Below are 13,479 nucleotides of genomic sequence, written 5' to 3'. Positions count from 1 at the left end.
AAACAGTGAGGGTGAGGGGAAAGATTTGTGGGAACGGATGTGCACCTTTTCTGCATTGCTGCTGCAGACACATTAGCCCCAAAGTGTAGCATTGCTGCTCCATTTGCTAATCGTCCTCTGCATGGAGTGACCAGAGGCGCTCCAAGTGGTGAATGGGGTTGGTGTGGTGGGCAAATTTCCCTAAGTGCTTTAATGTTGTGTGCCGACTTGCTGGATAGGAGGAACAGAAGCATACCCCATATAATCTATCTCCTCCAAAGAATTATGACCCAGGTCTGTTCCTGGCACGAGGATCTGGGTCTGTACTCATCAAGCAGCATCTCAGAGCGGGAAATCAGTCGCAACTGGCCCAAAACTCCCAAAGTGCTGCTTTTTTTGGTTTGACTTTCAGGCTTAGAAGGAAAAGTATCTCACTTTCTTGATCTTTTTCTCCTCTATAATTTAGAGAGCTGCAGAGCAGTCCTGAACTGTTAGAAGTTCTCAGCAGGTGGAAAGTGACAGGAAAAATGTGAATGCACAGAACCCATTAAGTGCAGAAATAAATCTTTGAAATAAAATAGCAACAGACTTCTTCAAAGACCAGATTGTTTAGACTCATTCTGTCCATGTCTAGGACACAATTGCTGTACCTAAAAACTGTGTGAGTGAGGTTTGGAGAGAAACCTGTGGAGCCATCTGTTGTGGTCAGGTAGGTTTTTTATTAGAGAACATGTACTAATAAGATCCTGTTTTAATTAGTAAATTATTAAACTAAATCTGTGAAATACATCATCAACACCCACGGATATTGAAACAAAACATTTAACTTCATATTAATTCAAATCATGAGTACCACTCATATGGGTTGATTTACTGTTTCAATTATCTGCAGGTACCAGATAAAGGCTCAAAACATCAATCCACCACCTGCATCTAAAGATATTATATAAGCTTGGATTAATAAAGATTTGTTCAAGCAACTGAAAAGCAAAGTGCCAACAAACTGATGTCATATGTGTGACTCAAAGAAAATTTGATTAGTGGCTTACTCATTATTTTTGTTAAAATGCCATGCTAATAAATGCACTGGCACTGGCCCAGTAGTTCCTGCCAGAATGACACCACTTGATCTTGTTTCTTCTAAAGCCAGATAATCACATTTTGATAAAACCTTTAAGATCTAATATAATGGAAGGCCTCATACTGTTATAACCCAGACTAGTTTAAGGCTATTTGTAAAGGTTGTTTATCTTTCCAATCTATAAGGATCCTTCTTTGACTAAACCGGCTCTGTGACGCACATAAATTTAGCAAGTTTACACAGGAGCTTTTCTCTAGGATGTTGTGTGAATGAACAGACACACCTCTATTTGGAAGCTAGCCTGTAACACCAAGTATGCCAAGTCACCTGGTGGAAAGGAGACTGCTGCTCCTGTAAGGCTGTGTTCACCTAACATGCCTGCAGCCCACTGGCATAACAGACATTTTCATCCAGGGTCAAAACTCACAGACCTGTGTGTTGTACACTAAATCACTGACACAACAGTTCAGATATTATTAAAAATCAAAAAACAACAGCACCAAGACTAGTACATACAACATCGTCTATGCTACTACAAATGAAAACCTGATTCAGAGGATCCTGAATAAACTGTCTTGTATTTGCAAACAAGACCAAGCCAAAAACTTATAGCAAATAAATAGATTTATGCCCCACCTATAACTGCTGATATGCCAGTGTGTATTGTTTTTGTATAATAATGAAATGCATGTATACAACCAAGTTCAGAGCACTGTGTTTAAATTGAACATTAAGAACTCACAGTTCAAAATCATGCCTACGCTACTTCATGAAAGACTAAAATCAAAATATAAAACAATTTGGTGAAATTCACAGTGCATTTTAATTTTAAAAATTATTTAAAATAAATTACTGCAGATCACAGTCTGGGGCTGTCATAATGACTGAAATTTTGAAATAATGCAAAGAAAACTGGAGAGGATGGCAAGCAACCATAATGTACATGTTTTTCTTTTTTCCCATAAGGCTAGGCCCTTTTTGTTTTACACTTCAATAGGTGTTAAATGAATGAAACAGTGCTTCAAAGAGTTCAACAAGCAATACAAGGGCTAGTAAAGGTTCAAGCTAAATGGATCAATAGTAGCTACCCGCTCCGGTATGTGAGCGTGTAGTGTTAAATTTGTTAAACTTGTTAAACTTGGTAGACATTACCTGAAGGTAACAATGTAGCTATGTGGGTGAAAGAAAAATGGTCAAACTGCAGGTAATTATTAGCAGTGTTGTGTAACTATGTCTAGCACCCAGCAGCTAGCTTGGTCAGACCATAAATTTGAATGAGGTCAGAGATCAACACATAGATAACGTCCCTGCACCAAATTACTTAATTTATCATAAACGAAGAAATGTGCAAAAACAAACCAAAGAATGGCGCTAATACCGCATACTGCGCTACATGAAAATTATAACGTGGTGAAACTAAATCTAACAAGTATACTGAGTTGCAAGAATAAAATTATTTTTCTCTCTCTTTTTAACAAATAAATTGATATAATATTTTACATTTTCTTACAATTACTCATCTTCTGCCTGAAATTTATACCAGTCTGTTAAATGCCTGCAGAACACTATATTTAGCAGCAGTGAAATTAAACGCATCTCTTTTCTCATACCGAGCCAGATAAAAGACCCACAGTGACAGTATGGCGGCAACAGTGAAACTGTGATGCTGTGAGGCATTGCAGTCGTCCCAGTCAGACGGGGATCAAAGGGGCTTGGGAATGCGACATCAGGAACATCGGCCCAGGACAATGGGGCTGAAGGACGCAGTCATGTGACATAATGTTATCTGATAGGAAAAGCCACTTTGCCAGTGTGGGTCAGCATGGGTGGGTGTGGATAAAACAATACACGTGCATTCTTAGTCAGTATGTATGCATCAGCAAGCACAGCAGGAAAACAAAAACTCATCAAACACTCACTGTGGTACACATTGTACCCATGTGCTGCCGCGTGGTGGTGAAACATTTACGCTTTACCATACATCCTGTAATGCAAACAGTGGCTCCTTATGAGTGAGAATACCTTGTGGTTTTTTTGGTTTTTTTTAAAGAAAACTCTGGAAACTAACATGAATACTGTAATATTTTGATTTGGGACAATACATATCACTACAGTGGTATCAACATATTTAGAGAATCTAAAACAATGAGACTACTTCATATTCTCCATCTGATTCTGATGTCCATTACAAATCGAATTATTTTGGACTATGAAATAAGATAACTGGATCTTGCATCCAGCGTGCGGCTTGGGGAAAGTAGACCTGATGGCACTGGTGCGTCTTCATATACAAGCTTAAGCAAAAGATGCCCTTAATAGCTTTGGTACACAATGTTCTTTACTGGCCCTGTGCGTCAGCTATGGACAGGCATCGCTCTGTACATCGCCCTCCCCCAGAGAGTTAAAAGGCACACATAAACACACACTTGCTGTGTATGAGACTGAAGCATCAACAAAGAAAAAGAGAGGAACAGACCACCATACATACTACAAGCAAGCAGAGTCAGTCAATCGGTAACTGCAAAAGGTAAACAGTAGCCAGCAGAGTCGGAGAGGGGGAGGGGAAGTGAAGAAACCAGAGCGTTTTCAGGAGGGGAAGAATGTGCCTTTCTCTCAGAGGGCAAGAAAAAGCAAAGGAATCCCTGAATTAAGTGTAATGAACGACCAAAAATGGAGTATTTTGGCATACAGCTATCAAAAATTTCTTGAGATGCATTACAATAACTTGAGAGAAAATTTTCTGCAGCTTAAATCATTTTAGTCTTTTTTTAATGTACAATTTAAAGCCTGGTAAAGCCCTTGCACTGTTAATTACTGAGAAAATATGTTAAGTGTATAACCAACAAAAAGTTTAAACTGAATGCTCAGTTGTCAGATAATCAAATCAATCAACTCTCATCCCTTTGTCATACAGGTAAACATATGCAATAAAATTTCGTTAATGTTCTGACGCAAGTCTCCACCCTGAAGACCTAACCATCTCCGACTACACCCTCAGAATACTCTTCACAATAAACAGTGGCATTTTCATTGTAGCGACTAACAGAGCCTCAGGATACTGGCCTGCATTCAACTCTCACTGCAGGACTACCTATTCCCAGAAAAATATTATGCGATCCTGGAAAGAAGTTCCTGCTGCCAGAAAATAAAGCAATGAGTATCAGCAATTCGTGTCATGCTCTTTTTATTGACAAACCTACAAGGGTGTAAGGCTTGTTTATGAAGCAAAATTCACAATACAAAAATATGTTGATATGCAGTGTGGTGCACATTACAAATGCAGTTGCAGAGTCCAAGTTAACAAGATTTACGCTGGGACACTTAGACTACAAATGAGCTTACTGAATTCTTTTCTGAGTAAAGGAGAGACAAGATGGACTGACACAAAGCTGAAAGAGACCTAACTCATTTCTTATATTAAGTTTAAAAACAGCAAACAAAACCAAGACACCTAATAAAACATAAAATTACTGTTCCAAATGTCCCGATTCTTTTGGACCTTTTAGTTCAACATTTCACAAAAACAGGGAACAGAACTAATGGATAGCTAACTACTAACATGTAGGGAACTACTTAAGCATGGGTTTACTAAGCCAATCAACTGCTAACGTGATCCTTACAGAGGAACCAGAAACACAAAAGATGGACTATGAACGAAAATTCAGGGGTGAATGGAAGCAGGAACTGGAATATGACAAATCTAGGGAGTAATGTAATACAATGTATGCCGCTAATGTCCTCAACTAGCTGATAAGTCTAGCTTGTTTTCATTGGAAACAGTACCCACACGAAACACCACATTACAACTTATAGGAAAAATTGCTTTTTCCAGTCTGTGCCTTTTGTTGTTTTTACACATGTCACTATGCATACTTGAATCCAAACATGAGTTTAAACAGCAAGTATATCTCCGGCCTAACTCACTTCTAAAGAGAGTGCAGCTACTATGATCAAGTAAACACAGACAAAGTAGACCTATAAAGCAGGATTTCTACTCTGTTCTTTCCCAGTCCATGATTTTGTTTACCACAATTGCGAGAAGTCAAAACAAACTGGCCAAACAAGTTATATTGTATAAACTGCAGTCAGGCTGGACTATGATTAACACACACCACACCAACTTTACTCATTACGAACGTCCAGCATTGATTATTGGTATCTAGGGAAATTTTTTTTATTGCATTTGGATTTGAGACTTTTGATTGCCAGCCCTACTGCTAAGCACTCACCCTGATACCCTGGGTTTCACCTGGGTCTACCTCAGGTGTTGGCTCACTCTGACAAAGCATTAAAGCGATAGTTCACCCAAAAAATGAAAATTCACTCTATATCTACTCACCCCTGTGCTAATGTGAGGATGGGTGAATTTCTCCACTTCACAAAATGCTCCTGGAGTTTCAGTGGAAATCAGCATTGCAGCCAAATCCAGTACTATTGAAGTGAATGATGACAGTTTTAAAATGTAAAAAAAGAACACAAAAAAAAACACACAAAATGTCTCCATACTCCCTGTGTGATGTAATCCAAACATTAAAATCTGATCCAAAAAGACACCATTTACAACATGTTTTTAGCCTAAATGTCAACTGTAGCCTCTCAGACCGGAGCTGCGTGCGTGGTGGCGAGGCCACACCTGAAACAGGTACACAAGTTCTCAACCTGGAAAAGGATTTTGTACAACTATACCACCAGGTTTCCTGGTCAAGTGTAAGTGTAACTCACTATTTCTGAACAGATGTGAGTTGCTTCCCGGTAGCATGTAAACACAGGTGTGAAGGTATTGTGAGATCTCGTATATCTCGTGTCATGTTGCTTGGGCGAGAGGCCTGTGTACCAGCTTCAGGTGTGTGCTCACGAACATGCACATGGCTCCGGCTACAGTTGACATTTAGGCTAAAAAAATATGGTGTAAAAGGCGTCTTTTGGGATCAAATTTTAATGTCACACATTTCGATTACACCACACAAGCAGTATGGAGACATTTTGTGTTTTTTTGTGTTCTTTTTTTACATTTAAAAACATTTTAAAACACTGGTTTCTGCTGAAACTGCTGGGAGTGTTTTGTGAACTGGAGATCTTCACCCATCCTCACATCAGCACAGGGGTGGGTAGATATTGAGTGAATTTTCATTTGTGGTTGAACTATCGCTTTAATGCACAGAGAGTCGTGCAGCTGAGGGACAGGAAGTCCAGCACGCAAGAGAGCTCAATGAGCTCAGCAACCTCCATGGCCAGTGGGCAGGAACAATAGTGAGCTCTGGAGTGCCAGTCCAGCTCTGTGTCCCCACATAAAACTAGAGCTGCCAACCTGCGGTGCGAAACTCTGGCCTGCTTCAACAACACAGAGATGGACTCTCAGTCCCTGAGCCTCTAGTTTCTGAGCCAACAGTCACAGAAAGGGAATGTTTTATCACTAAATTTCAAGGTTTTACAAGGTATAATGGATCCGCTGGCAGCTGATTAGATCCAGCATCTCAGTCAGACAAATGGAAGTAATCCTTTATACTCGACTTTAATACGATGTATTTGCACATTTCACAACCTGACAACCATTGTCACAAGCAAAATAAAGTTTGATTTAGGTGTGTCATTATGTGTAAATGATTTTAATATTACTTTTTTGATTAATCAACAGACATTTAGCTTATAAAGAAGCTAAATCTAGTGCCTGTTTTCAGTTCCTAAATCAGATTGTGATGTCTTCAAATTGCTTATTTTGTTTGCCAATCAAATAAAAAAACTCAATTTTATATCTATATCCATGATATAAAATAAAACAAACCTGTGACCAGCAAATATTTTACTTTTTATTTGATAGTTGACTTAAATGATCAATTTTCTGTTGATCAAGTACTTGACAGGAGTTTCTGCCCTAATCTGTTTTTCAATTTGAATTCTGACAGTGCTGATAGAAACAAGAGACACATTATCTGGTAACCTTTGATAAACTTAAAGACAACAAACACCTATGTCTTAGAACAAGAGGCCTGAGCCTTGTTTGTTTGCTGAAGAAGATGATTCTGCAGTTTTTTGACGTGTAGGCCAAATGTCATGTTTGTTCTGACAGATAACCTTGTGTCTTTTTTTTGTTTTGCGAAAGAAACATATCCCAGGCCATTCATTGTAAGTTCATCAATTCTTTAAATGCCTTTGTTTTAAAAGAAAAAAAAAGACTACCCTAGATACCACTCAGATATGCTGCATCTTTGCTCTGAAAGTTAATCAAGAAAGGATAAGAAAAAAAGACAACCAGATTACCCCAAACTGCAACATGTAAGTTCTTAATTGTAATTGCAAGTTAATTTATTTTTTGTGACAAGATCATTTTATACAGCAACATAAAACAATGAGTTTCTAATACACAGCAGCTGGTCAGACTTGAGCACATGTCATGGGATCATGTATGTATTTCTTATCTGTGCATCTGTGTGTACACATGCACACACATGACTCGCACAACGTGAAAGTTCAGTATGTGGGTGCTTCTGCATTAGTAGTATCAGACATTTGCATGCATTATAAATTCATATCAACAATATCCTTCAAACTAGACAAAAGATGTGTAAGAAGTGTAGGACCACGCAGGACTGGCAAATGCATCTCTTTACCTTTAGGTTAGACCACTAATTGATCATACTCCTCTGACTACCTATCCATGACATAGCACAATGCCAGATTGTGACAAATGAGCTATTAAAATAGCTGAAATGTGTGGTAAACGCATGGTAAATACCAGCATACACCTCACAAGGTCCAGGCATCAAGCAGGACAATACCAGAACAACAACGGAGTCATTTAATGAAGGCAGAGCTAGAAGGAGAGGAAAAAAACATGAGCACGTGCATGGACACACATGCTGTAAATCACAGCAGCCCCAGTTTTACAGGACCACGAAAGCTACAACAAGGCATGCTGGATGAAATGAATGGCTGGGAGGTAATGAGCTTCAGGAAAAGGTTAAACTAAGCAACATCTTCCCGGCCCAAGGCAGACTTTGTTACCTCCCATTTTAACTTCAAGGTCCCACCTCCTCCCCTTTAATGGCTCAAATAGCCAAAAACACATACAGAGCCTTCTCTGTTTCTCTGTCAGGTGCTGGTGAGTGCGTCTACTGGTGGGAAATGCTAGCAGTACTATCAGTGACAACAGGCTCCCTGGCCCCTGATGCACGTGGGCAACACAAGGAGGATCTACTTATGCAACAACTGCCCCAAAAAGGGAACTTTTACGATGTGGGCAGAACACATAGTTCTTTTAATGAGAGGGTCCTAATGCTATGCTGTCTGGCTTCCTTGTTGTATGATAAGAATCACACCTTAAAGCAAGTTATAGAGGACACTGTTTAGACAGAGGAGCACACAGTCAAGAGAATTTTTTTAAGCCTTCGCTTATTCACAGCAATTTCAACAACACTTCACAATGCTTTGTGTTGTGAAGGGGAATTTACCTGATGCTATATTTGATTAACTCAGTAGCATGCTACCTCGCTGTGCAGGCTGTGAGCTTTCTTTAGGGCTTTTTAATAGCTAAAATATTTGTGCTACAGAGGTACTAGAGATGTTGATAACTGATCATTAATCAATTAGTTGTCAAAAGAATTTAAATAATTAAAAGATTTATTAATCAGCTATGTCTGTTTTGTGAAGCATGTCTCCAAAGCGTACAGGTTTTATCACAATTAGGGCAGGGTATCATTCAAAAGTTTTAATACTGGTACAGATACCTTGGGTTTTATAGCAGTACAATACTTTTTTCAATAAAATTCCAGTTTTACAAAAAGAAAATTACATTACACATTGTGGTACAATTACGCACTTTAAAGGAAGAAGCTGTTCATAGACTTGCTGGTGAATAAAAAACAAAAAACAGTCCCATCTCTGGTCGTAACACATTTTTCCTGTATGCCTCTACGAAGCGTAACATTAGAAAATGTTTTGAATTAGAGCCATACTGTTTTTTATTGTTTTCCTAGATTGTTTGCACTTCATAAATTAGGCTAATGTTTACATTTCTAATGTGTCACTAGAATGGTATAAATAAAATTTTAAATGAGAAAAGACTTGTGTTATTTTAATCATATTAATCATTAATGATTAATTGATTATTGATTGTTAAAATTTTTTATCCCTATTCACAACATTTCAAAATGGTGTGTGTGTGGTGACAGGGCATTTATCTGACGCTACTTTTTATCAGTTCAAATAGGATTCCAACTGTGAGCTTTCTTTTGGATCTTTTTTATAGCTAAGATGTGCACTGCACGGCACACACGCACACACACACACACACACACGATTGCTCAAGACCTGAAGCTATGAGTTGGGAACCTCTGGTCTGGCAGCAGAGGGCAAGTGAAAGCTTATATGGCCCACCTCACCCTATAGATGATCTTGGAAAGGAAACAGGTTGGACAAGCAGAACTCTGTGGTGTCCTCTTACTGAGCTGATGTCAAAACATACAGCACAAACACCTCAATAAGCAGAAGCAAATAAACATACACCAGGTACCTAAAGCAATTTATAATGCATCGAGGGCTTATAGTTACTTAGAAAAATAAATCTACAGCACAAACACTAAATTATACAATAAACAGCTGAGTCAGCAGATTCAACCACACTAGGTGGACAGCTTAATTTTACCTGAGAGAATTATAATGCTTTGCTAGTTCTGTCATTCTATGGATGATTAGAGAGTGTCTGTACTCTAATGGAATATAATAGAAAATCCTCAGTTGGTCAATTGGCTGCAGAATTATCTCTTGAGTGTTAATCATGTTACATAATAACAATAATCTTTGAATAGCTGTGAAACTATTAAGCCTATGACACAGGGACAAAATGAGATGATGACAAAACGTGCAGCAGTTTCTCTTGTGCGTGCTCCTGTGCAAATGTAATGATCAAAATCCAATTGTTGACTTTGTCTCTCTGGCAGTTTTACAGAACACAATTAGCAGAAAGATGGGAGCTGACTGAGAGAAAGTCCATCAACCAACTCTGTCAGATTGTAACCTGCAAAGAGAGTTGCATTACCATGGAGACAAGTGCCGACACAACCAACGTCTAGGCACTGAAGTCAAACTCTAAATAGGATGAAAATATACGTGTGGAAAACTATCATTACTGACAATCAACCTGGCTGTAAATGTGCACCCTCACGCAAGCACTCCCAAGTAGACATGCCAACTTTCTCCAGCTATGCTGATATCAACAGCCTGAGCTTGCAGACCAAACCCACAGTAAGATCCGTGTTGCTGACCACATGAGTGACGGGGCAGCATGACACACACAGAATACATTCTGCTGTGCTTTTCTGAGCACTGCAGCGTATAGAGATCAACTGCTGAGCAGCTACATCAGTCACACGGTAATATACAGAAGACAGTTTGATTGCATCACCAACAAAACATGATTCTGAACTGGAAATCAGCCCTGACCATTTCAGGCAGCACAGGGGTATAAAAAACACAGCAGGTGAATCATGATGACAGAATGATGCCTACCCCCCACAGTTTTTTGCCACCAGCCTCCTCATACAGAGCCCCTCTCTGCTTAAAATTACTGCTGCCTTGGAAACCTTTGGATTACTGCAAGAACTGCATTCCCCATTTCTCTGTTCCCACCGGAACGTGTGAGAGTTGGCACAGAGGAGTGAGAAGCCGACAGCAGCACACTAAAAAGGGTTTGCATTAGTAATGAAGTCTGTGCATTTGGCTACATGGTCATTAGTTAGTTTGTGGGAAAGTGAGCAAACACCTGACATGCAAGGCTGCAATCAAATCTAGTTGTTACCAGGGAAGGCTGGCTCATTTGCAAATTAAATGTATAATTCAATATTCCTTTGGACCTCTGTTGAATTTAAATGACTAACTATGACTAACATGTTGATCTCTCGGTGAATATCCCTGTTTCATTGGCATTAAGGAGGCAGAGCGCAGGACCCAGCTCTGCTCGTTTTTTCATGTCCTCATGTTTATTTGTCTGCTATAAAGACAAAAAAGTACTCCAAATCTTATCTGGGCAAGACCTTAACTCTTTTGAAATAATCTTATCTATGGGAATGTGATCAATTCCTCAGAAAAAAAAGGTACAAGGGTTACAAACAGAGACAAATGAGTGGATTTATCACACTCTGAGTGAGCTAGGATTTATCTTTTCAGTCTGACCAAATATTTAGACTTATTTTTGCTAACAGTTTGCCTCTGTTTTGCACAACATGAATATTATTATGATACTTCACCAGATTGCGTACTGGAGCCAGTTTTACTTATTGATGAAAGCGTTACATAAGTCTTATCCTTGTTATTCTCAATAAAACATTAGCATTCAGATCTGTTTTGAATGCTATCGGGAAACAGAGAGCAGGGAAACTACCACTGGTTTTAGATTATAATGATAAGGGACCTAAAGTATGAACAAAGTGAATATGATTATTACACCCTGTGTTTTGACTAAATAACTACTGTTGGCTCTGTACTGGCAACACAGGTATCAGGGTATCATTTCCTGGAAGCATAAATAAAGAGGTGACTAATAATCAACCAAAGGTCTCTTAGATTTATTTTTTAACCAACTGTTATGAGCAAGATTATTCAGTCTCCCAAAGAACAAACTCATCTAACCCTCTATATTATCAAAAAAAGTGATGATGAACCGTTAATATGAGCAAATGACCAGGACAGTGGAGAAACAAACAACAGTTTGCAGACCAAACACTGAATGGTTTGCAGCTCCTGAGTCACCAATCTGGATAAAGGTGGCATGTTAGCTGGCCCGATAATCCCATTTCACAAACCCTCTATATTGTTACCTGCTCCGTGCCTCCGAGATTAAACAAATTCATGAGTTGTGTTAATCTATCAGATGTCACCTCTACATGCATGTGCTCTGAAGAGGAACCACACACAACATGCTTTATAGTGCAACTTATTTACACTGTTGAGTGTAGGCTAATAACAGATGCGTTACATGTAAACAACTAAGAAGATTTTTAATTAATAATTATACACTGCTTTCACTAAAACAAAGACATTTGAGGGAGTGTCATTGGGCTTTAGGAAACACTGATTCTCATTTTTCACATTTTATGGACCCAACAACTAATTGATTAATCAATTAAATAACTAACATATTAATCAATGAATAATGAAAATAACTGTTAGTTGCAGCCCTAATATCCACATTACTGCTTATTTATCAAAAGATTTTGTTATATTTTGTGCACCAATAGCCATGCCCACCAACATGGCTGCAATAATGATAAATATCTATACCAAGGTATTTGGTAAACAAAATATTGTGATATCACCATATCACCCAGTTATAAATCCACACATATCAATCGATTATTTATTTTAGTAATTATTTTTTTTCCACAAATTGCTATCGTTTTGACATTTTCGAAATGGTTCATTTGATTGATAGAAAGATAAAAGAATAGAAGAGTGATGGTTGGTTGAAACTCCACGTCACAGGAAGAGGAAATCATAATTGTACCATTAAAAATCTTGAAGAGAAAGGACACACAGCCTGGCTGGTTTAACTTTACCAACCCCCACACAAGTTACGTTAGCCATCACAGCCCTACTAGTTTAGGTTAGCTAGCCATGCTGCTATTCAACAGCTGGATAGCTAACCTACTAACCCACTAAAAACATGTACACAAAAAACTTTATTAACCAGTTAGTCTAGTACCGACAAAACAAGCCGAAGCTGTTCTTTCCAGTTACAGGTCAATTAAACATCATATGACACAGTGCAACTAGCTGATAATGTTAGCAGCTGGGTAACGTTAGGACTCATCACTTAATACTGACGACTGACAGACATTATGCGGCAAAAGACATTAAGCAAAGCGATGAGACGGACAGTGTAACCATCACTATACGTGGTCAACATATTGTTACGACTGTTATTTGTTTGTCAACAATAATGTGACTGAAGATGCTAAGCTTACCAGCACAGGAGAGCTACAATGAGGCACACCAACAAAACGCGCAGCCTCTTCATTATCTTCCCGCGGGGACCAACATCCTCGCTCTTTGGGGTTTTTCTAATCTCTCACGGCTACACAATACACCGAAGACAGGCTTTTTGACGGCTGGGGGCCTGTGTTAATTACAAAAGAACAAACGACTGTCTTCTGTGCCTAGAACCTACACTTGAGGTGTGCTAATTTTCATTGTGCGGACCACTCGTCCGCCTCTTTTTCAGCTTTGGTAGCCACTGCTGTTGACGGGTGGCTGACTCTCGGTAAGTTCAACCCCTGCTCCGCTACCGACCAACCAAATCCGAACTGTGGATTAGATGACCAATCATAGTACACGTAGCAACACTGTGTCTGGCGAAATTGGCCATGTCTAGAAGGGAAGCCTTGATTTGCGAAACTCTCGCGAAAACTGTACCAGTTTTTTCTTCA

General features: G+C 39.0%; 1 protein-coding gene across 4 annotated transcripts in view; it reads right to left on the bottom strand.

The window, feature by feature from the left end:
* Positions 1-13,298, bottom strand: part of suco (SUN domain containing ossification factor) — a 50,089-nt gene extending 36,791 nt beyond the window's left edge. For all 4 annotated transcript variants that reach the window (XM_084722691.1, XM_084722692.1, XM_084722693.1 and 1 more), the window contains exon 1: positions 13,018-13,298. In XM_084722691.1, coding sequence (XP_084578817.1) covers positions 13,018-13,070 — 53 coding nt within the window. In that variant the 5' untranslated portion in view covers positions 13,071-13,298. The remainder of the gene's footprint in view (positions 1-13,017) is intronic.
* Positions 13,299-13,479: the final 181 nt, after the last annotated feature.

The sequence above is a fragment of the Lutjanus erythropterus genome, chromosome 7, assembly GCF_056507025.1.
Source record: "Lutjanus erythropterus isolate fLutEry1 chromosome 7, fLutEry1.hap2, whole genome shotgun sequence".
NCBI lineage: Eukaryota > Metazoa > Chordata > Actinopteri > Lutjaniformes > Lutjanidae > Lutjanus > Lutjanus erythropterus.
Note: the sequence above shows the minus strand (reverse complement) of the source record. Positions and strands in the feature narration are given on the sequence as shown.